Genomic DNA, 22929 nt, shown 5'->3' with positions numbered 1-22929 from the left:
GAACCCCCCGCACAAAAGTTGTACATATATGAAAAAACTGCTCATATACGTACTGCGATGATACTCGTGCAACTGTGACACGAAGCGATAGACGTGTAAATAGGTACTCGGCGTATCTTTTTTATTCAGCTTTGGCAAGTTTTATATTCGCATCTTTGATACATTCGTCGTGGCTCCATCCTTGGCTGGTATTTAGTGTTTATATACGAGACGAGGTCCAGAATCGAACCCCGATCTCCTCTTTCGATTTCTGAAGATTCGACAGTGCGCCACCTGGCGGTAACTTAGGTACTAATTAGTGTTAGTACTAGTACCAATCGTCAGGCTGACCGACGCCTTCGATCAGACTTGCAACACCGTGTTTATCACGTAATTGTGATTATATCATTTTTAGAAAAGCATTTTCAAAGTATTTCTAAATGTAGTAACAAAATGTATCGCAATCAAGTGTCATATTTGATTATGAGCTTTTTGATATCGTCAACAACTAATTTGAAATTTTGTTTCATTCTAGATTGTCAATTGACAAAAGTCAATTTGACTTTTTTCAGCAAAAATGTCTTGCACAATTTTAAATGCCAAATCAATGAATTCCGCGGGATTTTTTATGTAATTTATAATATGAAATTCGGACAGATAATGTAATCAACGCAGAGGAATTATTTCCACGATTATATATTTCGAGAACGTACTATTCGAACTGATTCGACGACTTTGAGGAAAAAAATCGATATTTATCGAACTAAAAGTAAAACATGAAATGAATACGTCACGCAAACGTGATCTAGCAATATACTAAATGACGTTCAACGTTGCTTTTCACGCGCTTATCGTTCTTGAACGATAGTGTGATTTTCATACGAAGTTTCTAGATTTTAACTTATGTTTTAAATTATTATACTTTCAAGAAGGGATTAAGTTAGCAGGTATATTAGTATACTTCGATGACCAAGTGTATAGGCATGTGCATCATTGAAATACTAAAATTTGTACATTTTAACCGTTACGGCCGCGGAAAAAGCACTAAGGTACGAGCTTTTTCGCTACGTCGTTTCGATCTCGGATCGCATCTCTCAAAGCTTCGGCACACCAGTGCATCTTTTTTGCGCGCGTGCACGCGGCAGTTTAATAATAACGAAGTATGATATATATATCACCGCGTCGACTTTGATATACACACATATAGAAAGCGTCGCGAGGCTCTTGCGCCGCGGAGAGGCTTTCGAGCGATACACGTACATCTGGGGGCGGGGGAGCTTTCAAGTACTTTACACGCACCTGAACTCTATGACCGAGGTAAAACACACACACACACACACACACACACGTATACGGCAATAAGGGCAATATATAAGCTCTTGAGTCGGCTTGTGTTCCTTAATAGGTCGGCCGACGCAGCAGCAGCAGTCAATTAAGGCTGTTGCTGCTGCTGCTGCTCGTGTCATCGGCATGCGTCGCTGTCTGTGCCGAGCGCAGCTCGACCCCCTCGCATATGCATACATGTGCGCGCAACATCTGCTACTCCCTCTCGCTGGCAGGTGTACAGCCTCTTCTCGCGTATATACGCACGTGCGTAACGACGTTTCGATATTAAACTAAATAGTATATAATATATATACATGCACACGGCTCGCTCGACGTCCTGACTCGGCAGCTCTGCGCACGGAGTTTCTCACGTGTGTCCGGTATGTGTGGTACAGCGGCAGCGTCGTGTCTTAAGAGGGATGTTTCTCGCTGTGCGACGTGTGCAGATTTTTGATGTATGTGTATGGAGAGAAACTCGATGCTCTGCCAGCCTATATATATGCGTATAAACACGAGGCAGATCGTAAGCTACATGTATACGACAATGTCTCCTGATCGATCGGAGTTTACATCGCACGTTGAAATGGCAAATTTATAAATAATTTCAGATAGCTTTGCCGAAATGGAATCGAACGATAAACGGAATACTCTAGTTTTTGACTCGGCACAATTATTGACAGTTCCACGAGACGCCGCAACGTCGTTCAAACTTATCTTGTCACTCTCCCTCTCTCTCTCTCTCTCACCAACACATCGATTGATTATCGGGCGCTTCTCTACAATCACTTGTATTGTCTCGACAAGGCGGACTGGATTACTCGCTGCCACTTCGAGAACATTGCCCCGATTCCACCTCCGCTAGTGAACGAGCTAGTTCTTTGGCCATAGAGAGAGTGTGCTTTGTACGACCATCGTGCAATCACTGTTCTTCACTGTTATTTGCTATCGCATTTTGTATATTCACAGCTTATGTAACTGTTATCATACTATACTCTGCTCATTGCTGTATTTTTAATTGTAAATATTTTTAAAACATTGATATATGTATTCAATGCTCTACCTGGGCCTCATGGGGTACTACCCCGCGGTCCAAATAAATTTAAACTTCAAACTCAAACTCAAACTCTCTTCTCATCTTCTGTATGACTTGGGTCTCTCATTTATGCAGCAGTCGACGTTACATCGTAAGCGCGATGCTGGCAAAAGCTCAAGTTCTCTTTATACGTTCGAGATGTTACTTTTTTCTGGGATCGCCATGCGCGGAATGAGTTTACGCGGCGATGAAAAAGTTACGTACGCGCGCAGCAGCGTGTCGCGCTTCACTCTATAGCCGAGCTGTAATATTTGTTTTATTATAGTTTGTTCTCGATTGCATAGACACGCCTGTGTATACGGACAAATGTATGTTGTTACATAGTCGTTTCTCGCTTTGATTTGCTTTATTTTATCAAAATATCGCTTCGAAACTGTACCCGCGCGCATAGTTTGCAGTCTGCAAATTGGCTACGAAATTCGTTAGTATATTACCGGAAAACTTATATTTATACTGCCGCGTCCATGTAAATACACACACGATTCTATAAATAGTATCCATCAAGCGCCATATCGTATTTGTTTAACATTACAACTTTATTGACAGCCTCGCGGAACTATATGCACACTTTCGCCGTATATTTTATACGACTGTGTGTGTGTGTGTGTGTGTGTGTGTGTGTGTGTGTGTGTGTGTGTGTGTTTTCGTTTCGATCGACCGCTTCGCGTGCAGTAGAGCTGTGCTTCTCCCAACGTGCAACATAAATACGAAATAATTAAATGGATATGAAAATACGTTTGTTCAACGGTGTATCGGAGATTTTATTTAAAAAAAAATATATACATAATATCCGTTAAAATCGAAACGCTTCGGGAGTAAAATATTCATGAAACATTTTACGACGGGTAGTAATGATAACAACAAGTGGTACGGATCAGCGGTACGGTCAGACGTATAGCGGACGCGCATCGTATTACGATCGCTCGCGCGCGTCGATGTAATAAGGCTATTTTATGAAAACGTGTACGATAACAGGGATACATACATCGAGCTTAGTATTAAATAACAAAGATAAATAACTTCGTCAACTTTGTATATGCTTGAAAAGTTACGTCACTTCCCCCGAGCTCAAAACTTCGAATTTCACCTCGATAATCTCTACGCGAATTGTTTTACATTTTCAGCCGCGATAATCCCCCTTTCCCGGAGATAATTATATATATTCCATGCCCTTTTCAGCTCGAAGTTGTAAAACGCGTAAGCGTCTTCCTCCTATACAGCTCTCGACTATGCTACGATTAATGTCTCGCGATCGCGATTAAAGATATGTTTCGCAATTATCGGAGCGTGCGTCGCTCATCCCGAAATACGTTAATTTCTCAGCTCGCGAATACGTAAAATCGAATAAATCATTTTAATATTAAGGCCCGTCGCGCGCGCTCGAGAGTATAGAGAGATGGCGAAATGATTGATGAGTCAATAAATCAAAGGGATCTCGCGCGCGGCGCACAAGTGTTCAGCAGCACGTGCAGCAGCAGCAGCAACACATCGAACCGCAATGAATGAACGCGGAGGAGAACGACGTGTTGCTTATTACATAATTTGACGCACACGGGGGCAAAGCAAAATAAACAAATATATACATAAACTTAAGAGGAAGAGTTATACTGTATACCAGCTGGTCCGGGGGGCCCCCCGCGAGACAAAGAGCATTAGCTCTATATAAGCCAGCGAGCCCGGGAATATCTCGCGCAGTCGTGTAAAGTAGTACCACTCGCTCTCTCATGCAACTTTTCGAATTTTATCTTGCGCTCTGAGAAATGCTCGAAACTTTTATACCAGCTGTATATGTACTAACTCCAGCGCCGAAACTTATGCGCCAGCTAAGTGCGCCGCGCTTATATATAGTACGGTATACATAGCGCAAGAGTTATGTACTATATGTGTATGTGTGTGTGTTACGCGTTTAGCGCTGTATAGATAAGCCGCGCCACTTGTTTAGCGCGGGGTGGGATTATTCAAAGCTTCCCAACAAAAAGAAAGTACTATCCTCCCCCACCTCCGCTACAGCCGTGTGTTTATCTACTGAATTATATAAACAATTGGCCCGAGCAACAAGGCTCGAAAGAGTTAACCGAATTTTAGAGAGATAAAGCCTTTTATTTATTATACAGAGTGGCACCGTATATACGGCGATCGAGTTGGCGCTCGTTAATGCGCGCGCGCAGCTAATAACAATTGGAAATCTCATTACAATGTCATCGAATATAACCTGGCATGTGTGTGGGTGTGTGTGCAAGTGGCAACGGTATTATGAAACATATATTAAAATAGAACCAGTGACGACAACGACGACGTCGACAGCCAAACCGCGTGGCTATCCATCAATTCCCGATATGAGAATTTTTCCATTTCTCGATATGCGTGCCAGTAGTAGTAGCTAGTAACTAGCGTCAGAGGTTAATTTCTGCGCAAATTATAATTTAATGACTCGGCTTTTACCGATCCCGACCGCCAAGTCCATTATAATGTATAACGCGGGGCGGAATACGCGGGTGGGCGGCTGCCGATTGAAAGCTTTCTATATAATACATACTTATTGATTTATGCCATTCGTCTCTACGTTCGTGGGCACTTGACGTTGGCGTTTCAGCACGTTCGTTCGATTTTTTCTCTCTCTCTCTCTCTTTTCTCTTTCAATTATACCGACGCTGATTCGATGATGATCATTTGCGTGCGGGTAATTCGATTTTTCCCACGTGTCATACAATTAGGGCGACGGCACGCGTCTAGTGGGACAGTGCATAGATTATATTATTGTTACAAAGAGCAAGCCCCCGACTGGAGCGAGAGAGATAATCAAATATTACGTTTCGGATTAGTATGTGACTTTTCGCGCGACGTACGTATAGCGAATTTCAAACTATTATATTATTACGGTGTCAATTTCGACAAAGCGATTCGCGGTTGCGACCGCGTATAATGCGTTAAAACTTTCGAGAATAATCTGCTTTTGTGCGTGCGATACCAATTTATGTATTATATAATTATCGCCGAGTAGCCGCGCAGAGATGCGTCAATTTCCATTAAAAAGTAAGCGAGCTCACGTTCGTGCCATTTATATACCATATTCAATCCTCCAATTGTACGCGATTATTAATATTTATTAAAACGCCGCGAGCCCAATTGTTGGAAATTCACAATGCATCGCGCTCGAAAAATATTTTAATTCGAGTAATGCGCGGAACGCGCCGCGACTTATATTTGCTCGTCACAACGCGCATTACAGCTCTCGGGTTATATGCAGATTCGGAAAAGCCGTGAGAGAGAGAGAGAGAGAGAGAGAGAGGAAAATAGCCGCGGCGCGCGTACGTGATGCGCCGCGCTCAGCATGAGTATACGCGGCACAGGGGCTTTAGCGAGAAAGATTTACTCGGGGACGAGGCGGAAGGGCTTTGAATATGTACGCGCGTCAAAATATAGAGGAAACGTTTCGACCGGTGTATTGCATTTAAGTTTTCATTTTTCTTCGTTCTATTATACATATATATACGGGGTACGAAGTAATGCGAGCCGTGTGCAGCAGCAGCGAGAGAGGACGGCGCGCGCGCGAGATGCATACCATGAATGTCAATGAAAGCGTATATATGCGCTGGGCTCTCGACGCTCGGCTAGTTGTGCATGTAGTAGTATATACGAGAGAGAAAGAGAGACATAGAGCATAAGAGAGGAGCCCAGCGTCGGAGGGCGAGCTGCGCATTTAATCTCTTTGGAGAGCTCCGGTATATATAGATGCTATTTTCTAAAAGTTTTCAGTCTGCTGCGCCAGGGTGAAAATTTCTTTATGTTCTCTCGCTCCGTTTTGGAAAATCTTTGCAAAAAAAGAGACTCTCGCCGAGCTGCAGCGCGTGCCCATGCATGAGAGCATCGCGTGTGTGCGCGCACGGCAGCGTGAAATTTTCAACAGCGCATTTTCGCGCTGAACAAAAGTTACTACCTACCTGAAATTCGTTCTCTCTCTCTCTCTCTGTTGGCCAGTGCAGCCAGTGCGTCGTCTTTTTTCGCCATTTTTTAAGTTAAAGTACGTATGCACGGAGTAATTTTTTTTCTGTGCGATCGCGCGATTCGTCCATGGCCAAGACAGTTGATAAACCGACGAAAGCGTTATAGCCGCGTCGCTCACAATGCTGCGAGTCAAGGGTGGATTAACTCGTTTCATTCATATTATATACGTTGGTAGTGCATAATATATATAGAGAAAAGCAAAACAAACGGTCGGGTTCGTGCGACGATCAAAGGAAGTATTGTGTACGTATATATACTATACGCTCCTCGGAGTGTGCAATCATCGCAGCGAGCGTGTTACGCAGCGCGGCGCACAAGCCGAGCAATCAGGCATTTAAACAAACGTACGTATATATACATTATATGTGGGCTAAGCCATAATTAGCGTGATGGTCAAAAAAATTTTTTTTCTCAAATTATGTACTTTTGAAGAGTACATTGAAAAGTGAAAATCCTGAAAGTTTCAGCCCTCTAGGTCCAACCCTATTGGATTTTCAGGGTCTTGAAGTTGAATTTTCTTTTTTTGATGATATTTTGCTTGCAATTCTGATTTTCTTGGGTAAATATGAAAAAATTGTTGAATCATGGTTTTTAATGTAAAATTTGATGTAGAATTCAAATTTGTACTTAAAAATCATATTAAGAAGTGGAGTCCCCATAAAAATGATATTTTCATGTCCTAATCATATTAATGTACTAAAAAAAATGTGTTCGTATCCTTCGATTAGACCCATATTGTAATATGTTCATCGATACACCAAAATACAACTTCTGATAAATTTTGGTTATCGGCAGACAAACAGAATTCATTATTGAGCTTAATATGAGTCAAGAAACATGGTTTTTCTCTAATTTTTCTTGATTTTTCACTCATCTTAAGCTCAATAATGAATTCTGTTTGTCTGCCGATAACCAAAATTTATCAGAAGTTGTATTTTGGTGTATCGATGAACATATTACAATATGGGTCTAATCGAAGGATACGAACACATTTTTTTTAGTACATTAATATGATTAGGACATGAAAATATCATTTTTATGGGGACTCCACTTCTTAATATGATTTTTAAGTACAAATTTGAATTCTACATCAAATTTTACATTAAAAACCATGATTCAACAATTTTTTCATATTTACCCAAGAAAATCAGAATTGCAAGCAAAATATCATCAAAAAAAGAAAATTCAACTTCAAGACCCTGAAAATCCAATAGGGTTGGACCTAGAGGGCTGAAACTTTCAGGATTTTCACTTTTCAATGTACTCTTCAAAAGTACATAATTTGAGAAAAAAAATTTTTTTGACCATCACGCTAATTATGGCTTAGCCCATGTATATACACGACGTAAATTCATTAAGGCCCCGATTGAACGTCCAAGCCAAACATCGCGTCCGTATATATATAGTATCGGGACGCGGGTGCGCAGGACACAAAGCTTTTCAATGTGTATACGTATATAAACGCGGCGTAAAGCTTAAATGCAAAATCAATTTGGAGAGCTTGCGCGCGTTATATGTATATGTAACTCGCTCGCTCGAGAGAGAGCAATTATACGAGCTGTCGACGGGACGCGTATTATATTGAGCGCGCCGCAACTTCAAGTGGCGCGCGCACACCTGTACGTACCGTAGAAACAATTTACTTTTTAATAATAATAGCAGCTCCGCGCGCGATGCGAGCGATTTTTCGCGGTCGATCGACGCAATAAGTTGATTTTCATCGCGCGCTTGCGGCAATCCTCCATATACGCACGTGTATTACATAATATCAGCTGTTGTGTTTTCCGAGAGATCGTCGAGAGCCTGCCCGAGTGTGCTTTGGCGTCTAAATACGTATGATAAATGGCAGACCCGTGAAGAACTTGGTCATAGACTGGCTTGACTGTTGCCGATGGCTTATTTTTACGTAGATCTTGGCGATCGGCGAAATGTCTCGAGATCGAAGAGAGATTACGTTTTTCGTACTCGAGTAATAGCTTTTTCGACAACTCGACGATATTATAATATATTGAACGTGTCTGACCGAGATGTCGAAAGGAGCTTGAAATATAAACATTTGAATGTGTTCCGAAAGGATAACGAGATTCGTTTCCCCGTTAATGTGCCGACTTATTCCGCTTTTGACCACTTTTTCGTTGCATAGTTTTTAGCTGTAGCATTTCACGTATATAAAGAAAAACCTAGTAGGGTTTTCAAAAATATTACATTCAAATAATATAATTTCAACTGAATGTTGAATTATCAATGCAACTCATTCATTTATTTATAATGTGACAAGAATGAACTCAACGAAATAATGTTGTAAAATAAAGAAGATTAAAATCATTAAAAAGAAATATAAATTTTTGCAGTATTTTTTGGACAAGATTTTTAAAAATCCGAAATGCTTAAAAAAAGCTCATTCAAGATGTATTATATATATATACTAGTTTATTTGCATAGGATATGAATTATCACATACATAATAAGATTAATAACAGTATAAAAAACCATAACAAGATGTGTATGTGAAAAGTCTCAATCATAACCATAACCATGTAATTGTAAATTTACTGTATCCACAGAATAATCTCGTTTAACAAAATATTTGATATGATCATGAAATGTATCTATGTGAGCTTTTAGGGCATGTGACTTATAACGAAATCTCTTTAACAAAATTGGCTACGATTATGTCCTGTATTCACGTGACGATTGAGATTACTTTTTAGTCCAAATGATTTGCGACAAATATCACATTCGAAAGGTTTGCTCCGATTATGTACTGCATTCATATGCTTTTTTAATACATCTTTGCGAAAATATGACTTGTGACAAATGTCACATTCAAAGCATTGGCTACGATTATGAACTGAATTTATGTGCCTTTTGAGGTCACTTTTCCTTCCAAATGATTTGCGACAAATATCACATTCCAAAAGTTTGCTACGATCATGTACTGCATTCATATGAATTTTGAGGTGACCTTTTAGTCCAAATGATTTATGACAAATCTCACACTCGAATGGTTTGCTTCGATCGTGTACTATCATCGTGTATCGGTTGAGGGTACTTATTTGTCCGAATGATTTATGACAAATGTCACATTCGAATGGTTTCTTACAATAATGTACTGAATTTGTGTGATATTTTAGCACACTCTGGTATCCAAATGATTTATGACAAATATCACACTCGAAAGTTTTGCTGCGTTCATGTACTGCATTGATGTGAGTGTTAAGGTTACATTTTAGTCCATAGGATTTGTGGCAATTCTTACACTTGAAGGGTTTGCTGTGATTATGTAATGTACTTTCAAGTATCATACTTGTATGCTTTTTTACAGTCGCTCTTTCTGCATAAGTTTCTCGATTTTTATTTGACTTATCCGGTGATTTTTTTTCAACAGTTTTTTCAAAACTGCTCAGACTCGCATATTCTTTTTTTATCAAATCTATTGGACTTTTTTTATTCATGTAATTGGTCGAATTATTGTTATCTATTTTCACATTGGGTTGAAAACTTTGACGCTCGGATTTGCAGATGGTTACCGATGGCGACGGTAGTTCTGGTTTAACATCTTTGCATTCAAAATCAATGAATATAGTCCCGTTTATGTCACCTGTCTGTTTTTTGCTTTCTGTCTTAACAACAGCTAAGCAATTTTGATATTCAGATTTGCATATCGTTGTCGGTAGAAACTTTGGTTCGGGTTTAAAATCTTCGCACTCGAAATCTATGATAACTTTCTTATCTAATCTCTTCTGCAGCACTCCAGTTTCATTTGCATGATTTGTCTAAATTAAAATTACGGTCTAGTTTTTAATCGGGAATTCAACTAAACATAATTAGAATCAATAAACTTACCAATAATTCATGAAATGGTAATATTCCAAAGTTTTCAGCTATGCAACAGTTCACCGGAACAAAAAAATTATCAACACCTGCGTTCGTCCAAGTATCGCTTGGCTCTTCCTTCACCCTGAAAAAGAATCCATTTTAATAATGAATCACGCGAGAAATGATCATGGCGGCTGTAACACACAAAAATATATTACCTAACTGCGTCAATGTTGTTTTCCATCACTTTTCTGATTATACGTATTCGTTGTAAATTTTCAAGACCAACACTCAGAAAATATTCGCGATTGAACACCTGAAAAAGAAAACTTTGTACCTCGATTTCACCCGTACTCTTTTACGGGAATAATTTGTAAAAATTTGCACCTCGCGGAACTCAGTTACACACTAACGAGTGAATACCTCGTGCATGTTAGCGAGGTTATCCGGAGACTGCTCAGTGCTCTCTGCCGAAACTTGCCCCCCTCTACCGTGAACTGAACTACGTGAATATACGCAGTTGTGGTGCACGTGTTCCCCTTTGTTCTCTATGAGTATACATTCTGCCAGTAGATTTTGCGTTGAGCGACCAAAATTTTAATTGCGATTTTATCCTCGAATTGTCAGCCTTGATGGTTTGTAGAATTTCTCATAAAATCTCGAATTGAAGTGTAAAACGAGCACTTTTTGGAGTAATAATTGCAGTTGTCGAAATAAGCTCGTTACAATTTTTTCCCGTGAAACAATATAAGTGAAATAGAGGTGCAGTGTTGACTAAACTCAGCGTTTAACCTCAAATATTTTCTCACTTGAGATCTTGAAAATTTTCAGTGAATGCGTATAATCAAGGAAGAGATGGAAAACAACATCGACGTAGTTAGGTATTACTTTTTTTTTGTCATGACATAATTTTTTAAGCTATTCCTCATTAAATTTAATAATTCTTTAGGGTAAAAACAGAGTCAAACGATCCCGTAACGGAGGCAAGTGACGATAATGTTTTTCTTTCGATGGAATTTGGCGAAGTTAAAAAATTTGAAATATTAAACGTAAGTTCAATAATTTGAATTATGTTCTGTTGATAGACCATTCGAAACTAGCCCTTCATTTTGATTTCAGGTAAATAGTATGAATAAGGTTATGGCGTTAAATGAAAAGGGAAGAGAAAAAATATTTGTAGACTTTGAGTGTAAAGATGTTAAACCTAAACTGGAAGTTTCATCGGTCAATATCTGCAAATCTGAGCGTCAAAGTTGTCAGCCAATTGTGAAAATAGAAAGCAAAAGCGAGACCAATGATATGAATGAGAAAGATCTAATAATTTTGATTAAAAAAGACTTCGATTATAGTAATAATTGTCAATTCAACTTACACTCATGTTCAAGACTTGTCAATTATGAAAATCTAAAAAATTTTGACAAAACGGTTGAAAAAAAATCATTGCGCAAGTCAAATACGCGTCGAGACACTCACACATCAAAAGCAAGTCTAAAAAAACATACAAGTACGATACTTGAAAGATTACTGCACAAGGACAGCAAACCCTTCGAGTGTGAGATTTGTCAAAAATCATTTAGACAAAACGGACAACTCAAAGTTCACAAAAATGTAGTACATGATCTTGTAAAATCCTTCGAGTGTAATATTTGTCATAAATCATTCGGATACCAGAGTGTGCTAAAAACTCACACAAATGGAGTTCATAAATGGAGGAAACCCTACGAGTGTGATATTTGTCATAAATCATTTGGACTAAAAGGTCACCTCAATGTTCATATAAATGCAGTACATAATCAGAGCAAACCTTTCGAATGTGATATTTGTCACAAATTATTTGGACGCAAAGATCATTTCAAATCTCACGTAAATGCAGTACATAATCGTAGCAAACCTTTCGAATGTGATATTTGTCACAAATTATTTGGACGCAAAGATCATTTCAAATCTCACGTAAATGCTGTTCATGATCGTATCAAACCTTACGAGTGTGATATTTGTCACAAATCATTTGGACAAAAAAGTAACCTTAAATGTCACATATATTCAGTACATGATAGAAAAAAATCCTTTGAATGTGAGATTTGTCACAAATCTTTCAGCTATAAGGGAGGCCTCAATAAACACATAAAATTAATACATGATCGTATCAAACCCTTCGAGTGTCAAATTTGTCACAAATCGTTTGGACAAAAAAAACGTCTTGAAACTCACACAAGTACAGTACATGATCGAATCAAACCTCACGAGTGTGATATTTGTCACAAATCGTTTGGAGAAAAAGGTACCCTCAATGTTCACATAAATGCAGTACATAATCGTAGCAAATCTCACGAGTGTGATATTTGTCACAAATCATTTGGACAAAAAGGTCACCTCAATGTTCACATAAATGCAGTGCATGACCGAAGCAAACCCTTTGAATGTGAGATTTGTCACAAATCATTTGGACAAAAATGTAACCTCAATGTTCATATGAATATACTACATGATCGTAGTAAACCCTTCGAATGTGATGTTTGTCACAAATCATTTGGATACAAGCACACCTTAAAATATCATTTGAATGCAGTACATAATCTTATCTAATCTTTCTAGTGTGAGATTTGTCACAAATCATTTTGATAAAACATATGCTCACAATAAACTTGCATTTGCGTACATATCTTAATGGTTGAAATTTCTTTACATAAATTTTCTTTGATTCTGTGAAAAAACTTTAGAAAGTTCTGTATTGTTAATAATTTTGTCACGATTATGAAAAGCTTCAAATAAAACGTCCACTAAACTTTTATTAAATAAAACGTATAAACAACAATTATTAATGCCCATTACACACGTCAAACCCATATTTTAATCGCGATTTTTTAGCCTCAAATTTTGAGAAATTTCTTAAAAGATTAGTTCATAACAATATGTATGTATTATGTATACAGTCATGTATAAAAAATCGTTATTTCGACCGCCACAACGCGATGTACATTATCTAAACGACAACAATCACGACAACGATTGCAGCCACAAAACCAGAACATTAAATTTGTATGACAATAAGCGATCTTGGCCAAACTCGTTACGTACATAGACACGCGTGCAAAGTCGATATCTCGCGCGCGCTCGTACCGAAGAGCCAATTCGTTAATTTAATGCAGCGTATGTGCGCGCGCGTATTAATATTATTTTGCGTACGCGATCGCGAACAATTACAAACACGAGAGGGGCATCTGCGAGGAACGAACGAACGAACGAGGCGAGCTTCTGTTGCTGCTGCATGCCCGCGTCCGTATCGGGAGTATTTTTACTCGTTATTTTTATTTAGTTATGTATATATATTTTTTTTTTTTTTATTCAACGCGATATCTGCGCGGCGATAACGAGTATACCTCTGAAATAATTGCTCGGTTTATGCTGCCGGGGCGCGCGAGACTGCACTCGGATGCACCCCCCTCCACCCCTTCCTCGACAACGAGAACCCGGCGGTGCACGTATAAATTTCATACCAAATGGAAGTTTTGCTCGCTCGCTCGTTTACACGAGATCACGTACAATTACGATGAACGAGTATGCAGCAGCAGCAGCAACGGATACGGTGGTCGATGTTTTTCGACGCATGATATTAACATTTTAGCAACGTTAAAAGCGCATCGATTACGAAAGCGAGAGATTGGATTCGTCCGCGGACGCGAAAATAAAAATCACGATCGCACCGCGGACACTTTGAGCTCGCTCGCTCGCTCTCCTCTTTGAGAAGAGCCTGGTTGAGAGGATCCTTTCAGTCCGCGCGACTATATACGCCGCTGTGCGTGTAATTCCTCTGCCTTTGTGTTATCGCAGCGAGGCATTTTAAACTCGGCGACTCGGCGACTCTTATATTATTGTCTTTGTCCCTTTCTCTTGAGAGAGACAGAGAGTCCTTTGCACTTAAGCCGGAAAACGAGCATGTGCGTGCAGAGATTATGTAAAAGAAGGAAAAAATGTATAAAAAGCTCAGAGAGCTTGCGACGTTTTATTTATTTTTTTTTAAAAAGAAAAAAAATAATCGCCCTCTTAATTTAGCAGCCCAGTAAGTACAAGCAGCTGTTCGAGTGGTTAATCAAGAGGTTACTATATAGCGTCGCGCAATATACTTTGCGAAAAGCTCATCGATTAATAAACTCGACGCGTAAATTATTATCATGGCGCATGTATATATCGTTTCGCTGCAATTACATGCTTATTACGTGCGCGCGCGCGCGACACACACATAATGAGTACGCATAGTTTCGAATCTCGAAATTCTCTTTGATCGTACATGTACCTATCCCATGTACATTATATTACGTATACAAGGGCAAACTTTCTGACCCGTTCTCGCGAACGTTCAGTACTACTCTGTAGGCCAATATAAACTTGTGCCGCAAGCTCGTAATTGCCGCAAGTACACCAGGTACACATATATACGATTCGTCTGCAGTTATGAAAGTAATGTTGATACGCGCGGTGGAAAAAAAAGTACACGCGAAGTAATTTTTAGGCGAGACGGTGTCTGCGCTAGCACTAGGTCGGTCGATGCGAGGAGTCCGGTTAAATTCATTTCTCGGGTATACGTACGCGAGGAGAAGCGTAAATTTCCCAGTACTAAACGACTACGACGACGCGTTAAGTAGAGCAAAAGTTTGCGTCGTTAAATGAAGTGTTCGAAGTCACATATATCCCCCCTCGCGTTCGCTAAAGTTTAGAGTTGCCATGCCGAGAAATCAACGCGCAGTAGCGTATGCAGAAAAGTCAGCATACGCTCAGGTATATTTGTGTATACGTGTACGTGTGTATCTACCTTCAGCAGGAGCTTACACACGTAGGTATATATACAAAACTTCAAAACTTGTTATTTTCAAACGAAAGAGAGCTCGAGCAAGGAATTGCGAAAGGGCACTCGGGGGTTGAGAGCGGGCAACTATTTCGCCGGTTCTCGTCGCCGCACAAAACAGAGAGAGAGAGAAAGCTGGATTTGAGTAGTGGTACGTCGCGCAAGCTCTGAAACACGTCTATACGAGCTCGAACATACGTGACACACGTATACACTGGCCCGTATATATGCGCTCCTGCTCCTGCTGCTGATCTGTGTGAGTGAGCTTTTGCAACTTGGTATATATTATATACAACGTACAGCGTAACAGCTATACGGCAGAGCTTTCACGCGAAAAGACGAAGCGGGTCAAACAGCGCGTATACACATACAGCAGTAAGCAGCTGCAGCAGCGCCAGCAGAGAGCTTCGACATCTGTTTACGCGTGAGTGTATGTGTGTGTCCCCGAGTAACAGGTATATATTGCTCGACATGCAAAGCGAGAGCTAGACGTACACGCGCATACGTATACTGTATTCTCTCTCTCTCCGTCACTGACCAGCTCTGCTGCTGCTGCTGCTGCTACCCTTTGTTTCCCTTTAATTTGTTTCGTTGCCCGAGACTCGTAACGCGCATTTCCACGTGGAAAATCTCTTTGTTACTTATGTACTTTCTATTTTTTCTCGACCGCACTTTTACAGATTTTTCCCATTTTCTAAGGGACGATGATGTTCGAGGAGGAAGAGCATCTCGAGACTCGAGAATTACGTTGTACATCGCGGGGGCTCAATTTTATATATAATGTATGATAATAATAACGATTCGTTGATTAATTTTGTACTTCGTTAAATTAATTTACTTCGCGTAACGTTACACGTTGATGAAAAAAAAAAAAAAAACACGCGGGGATAATAACAAATTTTATTTACAAAAGCCGAGGGAGATTTCATCGCGTTTCAAAGTTTATAATATATACAACGAAACGTATATATAGATTCAAAAATATTATACGCGATGTAAAGATGTGCAGAAAAAAAAGTTCGTGTTTATAATTTTAGCTCGTGCACTCGACGCGGCTGCTGCTACTACTCTCGACTTTATGTAAGCAAAAAAAGGGAATCTCGCAAGAACGCGCATCATCTCTCTTTATCTCTCTTTCTCTCTCTGGCTGTGTACACAAACTCACGTTGTGAATATCCTGAAAAATATATATGGCTTAATTACTTTTTAACTCTATCCTGTTTTGCGACTCTTGCACTCGCACGCGCGCACGATTGCACGTGTACAGCACGTAGCGTAGTTATAATACTCGCACAGACGCATTATGTACTTGGGAAACGGTTTTATCGTGCTCACCTGCGGAAACGATACATATATACGCAGTCGATGCCGATACGGCTTCGCTCGAAGTGAAACTTTTTTAGGCGCGACGTTGGGTACATATACGACCAGTTTATAGCTCGTAAAGGATCGAGAGCAGGCGAATGTAAAGAAGAAGAAAAAACGCTTGCGCGCGTTTCTATGAAAATTTTAGCTCTTAGACGAGGGTGGCCGAACGAAACACAATTGAAATAGTCTTGGAAACAACGACCGATATTTAATAGTGTTGTACGCTCATTTGTGGACTCGTTTTCATCGGTGCACCACTGTGTGATACAGCGACGTTCAAAATTGTCGTTTGGAGCACAAAAGCTAGGTATCCATTTGCTCGAAAAAAATGAACAAACCACTTGCTCGAGTCATCGTCGAAGCCATGAAAATTGAACTCAGTCTGCGCGGAACTGGATTGCTCATAACCCACGTTCTTGATTACTTTGTATACGCGTTCGACCGTACGACCGCACGCGGGCCATCTAGCGTTCGCGCGTCGAATCAATTTCGCCTGTTTAACGTCGTATCTCTCATTATATTTTTATTTACGAGCGTACGTCGATACACCGATGCTTTGGAAAACCGTCTCTCGGAATCGTTCCAACTGCACGTACAAGTATTCACATACGTCGTTGTCTCTCTTACATCGAGTTGTCGAGCGCGAAAGTTTCGCAAAAAAAGAGATCGCGTGCACCGCGCGCGGAAAATCCTCGTCGGAGGACTTACGTTGCGCCGTACAGGACGAAACGTACGCGATGTAACGCGTAATCGAACATGCACCACACTATATATATAGGCAACGAAAAAAAGACTTGCCGAGTATTACACAACGGCACATGCTTAAAGGATCACAGTCCGCTGTTGCGGTTTAAGTTGGGCGATTTATCGCGAAACGTCGATATCCCTATATACGCGCGCGCGTGTGTGTGTGCGAGCTTCTCTATGCACGCATCCCTCGGCTGCTGTTGCTGCGATCCCTTTTTCCTGAAACTTATGAGATTTTCTCGCTGACCCTTGCACTTTCCCTCTCTCTCTATCTGGCCTCCGTAGCGTATTTTTCAATCGCAAAACTGTGCTTCTGCTGCGCTTCCAAGGCGCTTTTTATTGAAGATTCCATGTACGTTAGACCAATGATAAATTGGCTTCGTCGCGCTGAGATTTATGTCGAAATAACTGATGTCGCAGTTGAGAATGCGTGTCGTTGTCCGGCCCCGATCAATTGCAAAATGAAACACTGATGTATTGTAATCGAATGATGAACGTCCACTCGAAACTCAATATTATAATTTTATAATTTTACCGAGCTATAAGCCGATTAACGATTTATACTTTTACCATAATAGTGATGAAAATGTGAATAACGAGGTACCATTTTTTTCTCTGTTTCAGTGTAATGCCGATGAAAATCCGACTCGTCATCCCACAGAACGATTCTTATTTTGAGTCTTTTTCGATTCGCGATCGCAAAAGCTTCGACGACGATCGCGTCTTCGTACGAATAAATCCATTCGTCCTATATTACGTAAGGGAATTGATGCGAAAATCTCATCATCGACGCAAGAGGCAATATCTGTAAAAGAGGCCGTACACGATTTATCGCCAAAAATGAGGATTAGGGTCCAGAAGATAATTCGCAGATACTCCAGCGCGACCGGCGATACACGAGTACACCCTTCTTGCGTGCTGTCTCTCGTGCGAGATATATAGGAAAAGTATATTTATAATAGTAATAATATTTCGAGGAGGCACCGCAAGGGCAAACGATGGTGGCGTCGAGGAGCCACCGTAACGGGAAGAAAATTACGATGCATCGTTCGGCCGGACGAGCTGCTGCGACGCCCCAATAATGCAGATAAAAGTCGTCCGTTCGGCAGAGAGAGATTCATCATGAGAGGAGTGTGATTTTATGGGAATCGTCTGCGAGGCTCTTAGAGGGGACATCTACGTCTTGAGATCGGATGATTCGATGACGTCCGCGACGAGCAGCGTGGAAATATTTTCTTCGTTTTCCATATGAGCCTTTATTTTTACAGGTAAAAAAAAATACATCATTTTCTTCGTGTCACGAGAAACTTTTTAATCTCGAAATCAGCTCGATTGCAGCCGATAGTCAAAGGTTCGACGCGACATCAACCTCTCTCTCTCCTCCCTTCTTCCCAACCCCCCTGTCGATCGAGATCCGTATTCGCGAGCCACAGTGGAGACGTCAACGTCGTCTTCGACGTCAACGTCAACGTCGCCATCGGACAACGAACGCGGAGGACGACGCGGCAGCATGGCCGATTACGAGCGCATCAGGCTGGTCGTGCTGGGCGGGGCCAGCGTCGGCAAGACCGCCATAATTCGCCGCCTGCTGGGCCAGGGCTTCAGCGACAAGTACAGGCCCACCGTGGACGATCTGTACTCGAGGGAGTGCATACTGGGCACTCTCACCCTCAAGGTCGACCTGCTCGACACGGCTGGTGAGTCGAACGAACGTGTTTTGAAAGTATCAAATTTAATTACATTCGAGCCAAGTTTGGCTTTAATAATTCTGAGTACCTACGCTTCGCCATCTCAACTGACTGTTGATTGAATTAATCGAAATATGGATAACTTAAATATAAACATGGATAACAAAATTATTGAAGTATTTATTATAATTACATCAAGTAATTAGTATTATTACGAGTAAAAATTATATTTTAATTAATTAAGCCGCAATAAAGTCGATACTGATGAAGCAATACATCAGCTACCCTCTCGGGACCGGGGATGATGCAACCGTCCATTTCACTGTGTTATACACAGCGACGATTTGACTTGTAGCATGTAATACCCTTTGAAATGTTTTTTACCATTACTCACTCTCATTGTTCAAATTATTGACTTTGTTTATATGGCTTTTGAGATGACTTTGATGATGACCAAATAATTTATCGTATTCCCCGCACTTGTTTCCTTTCTCTGTGTCTGATATGAATATTACGATATTTTTCTTTTTTTAATATCTCTTTCATTTATATATCTACATTATTTTCATCAAAAATATATCTCTACAGGCCCTTTCTTCATGGCGTTATGAGCCTCAATAGGATTCATTTTTATTCTGTCGTGTCAATCGAATATTGTAATAATAAAAGTTCATCGTGTAGTATTTGCTTATCGACCTGCAATACAATTCCATGTAAACTTCCATTCGCAAAAAAAATATAAAAACAAGGCAATAATCAATTTGACTCACAAAGTAATCAGGCAGCATAGTGTTCTTTGAAAATGTTCAATGCTGTGTTCGGGTTCGATGTTGACATGAAAAATTTCCTTCATTAAACGACATACTGATTGATTCTTGTTCGCTCTACAAAATATAATTCTCGTAAAATTTTCGAAACTAGCTTGTCAAAAATCAACACTCATTTGCAAAATGATGTACAGTTTTGAAGAAGGCTTTTCGAAAACAAGCAAGAAGTTGATTTTCAATGCAACCAAGTTCAAGATTAAAAACGTCAATGTAATCGAAACACGTCTTGGTTTCATTCAGTCGTTCGCGAAAACTATAAAAAATTTCAACGTAGTATTCGCATTCGCAGTAAAAGTATGACCTTTAAATAGTCGTGCAATTGAATGTCGTGCAAACGTCGATTCATGTGATGTTCGCCGTACACACGACACTCCGAACGTAAATAAAAACACGTGAAAAATAAATACACTAATTTGTAAGTGACAAAAGTTCTCCGAACGACGTACAAAGGAAAACGAGATTTACATAACTGACCTAATGTAATGGACTTATACAATTATCTTTACTTTGCCACTTGCAGATTCTCAGATTAAGATTACTCGCCATCTAGTGGCAGAGACTCAAAGTGAGGTTTATAGTATAGTACTCAAAGCGGCTGAAAACTAGTCGACACTTTCTTGAACAATTCAATTGTCAATTTAACATGCGTTCAATATTTTTAACATAACTATAAAAAAAATCGCTAAAAACAAGCCAATTAATTCCTTTTTTAAACATTTTAAATGATAATTGGCTATTGGGCTATACTATTGATATTGAGAATTTGTTCCGGAGATGAACGCAAAATATTTTTTAGAATTAAGAAAATATTTTTCGCCAACAGGTGATCAGCAGTTCCCGGCGATGAGGCGACTGAGCATCGCCACGGCTCATGCTTTTCTGCTGGTTTACTCGACGTGCTCGTTGGCCAGTTTCGAATGCGTCAAACGCTTCTTCGAAGAAGTTCGAGAACAGAGGCCGGACTTTCAGGTTGAGTCTCTATTTGTCATCGACAGAGTGCACACAACGCCCCGAGTAAAACTTTCAATTTAATTTTCCGTCTCGATGAATTTCCGCAGGAAGTGCCGATCGTCATAGCCGGCAACAAATTCGACCTGTCCATAGCCCACCGTGAGGTGCCGATCGAGGACGTGAGCGAGTGGCTCTACTGCGAGCTGCCCAAGCTCAGGGCCAAAGTGATCGAGTGCTCGGCCAAGGACGATTACAACATCAAGGAGGTGTTTCGCTGTTTCGTCACGCTGTCGCGAATAGTGCCAAAGAATCCGACCGGCGAGGCCGACGAGTCCAGCCTGAGGAGACGCTGCTCGGCTTACGGCTCGAGAAGGTATATACAAAATTCATCATTCACATTCGATATACAACACTTACGATATAGCTACAACTAATTGGATTGATTTTATGAAAACGAACATGTCGTACTCTGTTAGCTTGTTAAGATCAGATAAAAGGTGGAGACTGTGAGTAATGCAATGAACAATATCTCAGATTATCACATCTCCGAATTTTTATATCCTCACCAACCTGTTGCTTTTTCTTTACAATAGGATACCCTTACAATAGACCCAAGTAAACCCACTATATTGTAAATAATAATAGTAAGTTTATTTGAATCTCCAATCTCATGGATACTACCAAATGTAAAAAGTTAGATCAACGATTAATTCCTCATATCGTTACACATTTTCAACCAATAAATTAAAAAAAAAATGTACCCTTATGAAACCACACTGAATGATTCTTTTGGTAAAATAACAAAGGTCGAGTGCACCACAAGTAAACGTACCTTGTAATAATTCAAGCATACACACATCCCCGTGAACGATGAAAAATATCATCGCCATATGTAAGAAATTAAGTCAAGTGCTAATCCGCGTTTCTAATTTTTTCAGCACGACGAGACCGAGCAGTCCCGGGCGCTCCGGCAGCAGTCCCGGCAGTCCCAAGCAGGTGATGGCGGCCCAGGGCTCGAGCTTCGTCGCCGTCGCCGAGGAGGTCAAGAGCAAGCCGCGCAGCCGCAGCCTTATCAGGCGGGCCTCGCGCAAGACCAAGCAGCAGATTCGCGACTCCCACGCCGAGGACTGCAACATTTCGTAATTATTATTGTTGACATTATTATTACGAGCATCAAAGAAGAAGAAGAAGAAGAAAAAACACGTCCTGCCGAGATAATCGTAATGACTGCGCTACGACTACGGCGGAGCTTTTCGTTGACACAAGTATATGAAAATGACGCATTACATAAAATGACATATTATATATTTTATCGCAGCAGCAGCAGCAGTGCTACACAGAGAGTGGATGTGAAATGTAATTTTTAAACTACAGTGATATTGAAAATCTCGAAATTATACGAAATAACTGCAGCAGAGAGTTTGTTGCTTGAATAATATCGTTTGTTACATCAAATACATACTCAACTCGATTACGAAATATATGATGAAATATTTGTTACAATGTATATCGTACGCACACGCACGCACACACCAAACAAGGTAAATCAAATCGTTGCGTATATTACGATATAAACTCGCGCGCATGAGCTCGCGATTGTTTCGGAGCGGACGAATTATCCGCCGTTTGTAAATATTATACAGCCGCGATCGTGTGTCCGTGAACAGGCGCGTTCGAACGATCTCCGCGTGCAAGCTGCTATACCATATATAGGGTAATGAGCGCGCGACTCTCGCATTTAACATTTATATTCGCCACATTGAGAAGTCAGTTTGTGGAAAATAAATGCCACATCAACATAAATACAGCGGCGATGGCAGCAGCAGCAGCAGTTGCAGTAATCGCGTTTCCTTCAACCGCGCACAAACGTGTTTCTTTTTCCAAAACTCATTTTATACATAAAGCGCCCTCCACCTCCTTACCTGCCCCCCCTCCCTCTGCCTCTTTTCTTTCTCCGCGGGGCCGCACACGCTCTATGTATGGCACTGCTTTCGTGCAAGGAGAGCAGAACTTGACACAAACAGTTGTAAATAGTTGGTAGTTGGGGCAAGAAATTTAAATGAAACTTTCTCTCGCGCTGTACTGCTAAAAATTCAGAGATATACACGCACGCAGAGCTGATTTTCAACGAGGCATCTTATATATTTTCGCGCAAGAAACAGAAAAATAAGTATCATTCTTTTTTTCGATGACGCGCGCGCGGGAGACGCCGAACTTGTATATTTCTTGCATTCATCCGCTTACGGATGGTGGAGTTCGACGAAACGTGGAACAAATATTAAG

General features: G+C 40.5%; 1 protein-coding gene across 4 annotated transcripts; it reads left to right on the top strand.

Moving 5' to 3' along the window:
• Nucleotides 1–18305: 18305 nt before the first annotated feature.
• LOC106658206 (ras-like protein RAS2) lies at nt 18306–22929 on the top strand. 4 transcript variants are annotated; one of them, XM_023459199.1, is made up of 6 exons: nt 18306–18448; nt 18519–18877; nt 20519–20664; nt 20754–21019; nt 21123–21152; nt 21585–22929. In XM_023459199.1, exons 2-6 carry the CDS (start codon nt 18691–18693, stop codon nt 21787–21789), a joined length of 834 nt encoding a protein of 277 aa, XP_023314967.1. In that variant the 5' UTR covers nt 18306–18448; nt 18519–18690; the 3' UTR covers nt 21790–22929. The 4 variants fall into 4 exon arrangements, with proteins under 4 accessions (XP_023314967.1, XP_014235545.1, XP_023314969.1 ...); XM_014380059.2 differs by having other exon boundaries at nt 18508–18877; XM_023459201.1 differs by lacking the exon at nt 21123–21152.

This window comes from Trichogramma pretiosum, unplaced genomic scaffold, assembly GCF_000599845.2.
Source record: "Trichogramma pretiosum strain Unisexual culture from Peru unplaced genomic scaffold, Tpre_2.0 scaffold58, whole genome shotgun sequence".
In the NCBI taxonomy this organism is placed as follows: Eukaryota; Metazoa; Arthropoda; class Insecta; order Hymenoptera; family Trichogrammatidae; genus Trichogramma; species Trichogramma pretiosum.
The sequence above is the reverse complement of the archived record's forward strand: the minus strand, read 5'-3'. Positions and strand labels throughout refer to the sequence as shown.

What these genes read in the sequence shown, in the direction of transcription:
- LOC106658206 (XM_023459199.1), top strand. Translation starts at nt 18,691, where the DNA reads ATGGCCGATTACGAGCGCATCAGGCTGGTCGTGCTGGGCGGGGCCAGC. An exon ending in TCGGCTTACGGCTCGAGAAG is followed by an intron (nt 21,020 to 21,122) that starts GTATATACAAAA and finishes GTACTCTGTTAG; the next exon opens with CTTGTTAAGATCAGATAAAA. An exon ending in TCAGATAAAAGGTGGAGACT is followed by an intron (nt 21,153 to 21,584) that starts GTGAGTAATGCA and finishes TAATTTTTTCAG; the next exon opens with CACGACGAGACCGAGCAGTC.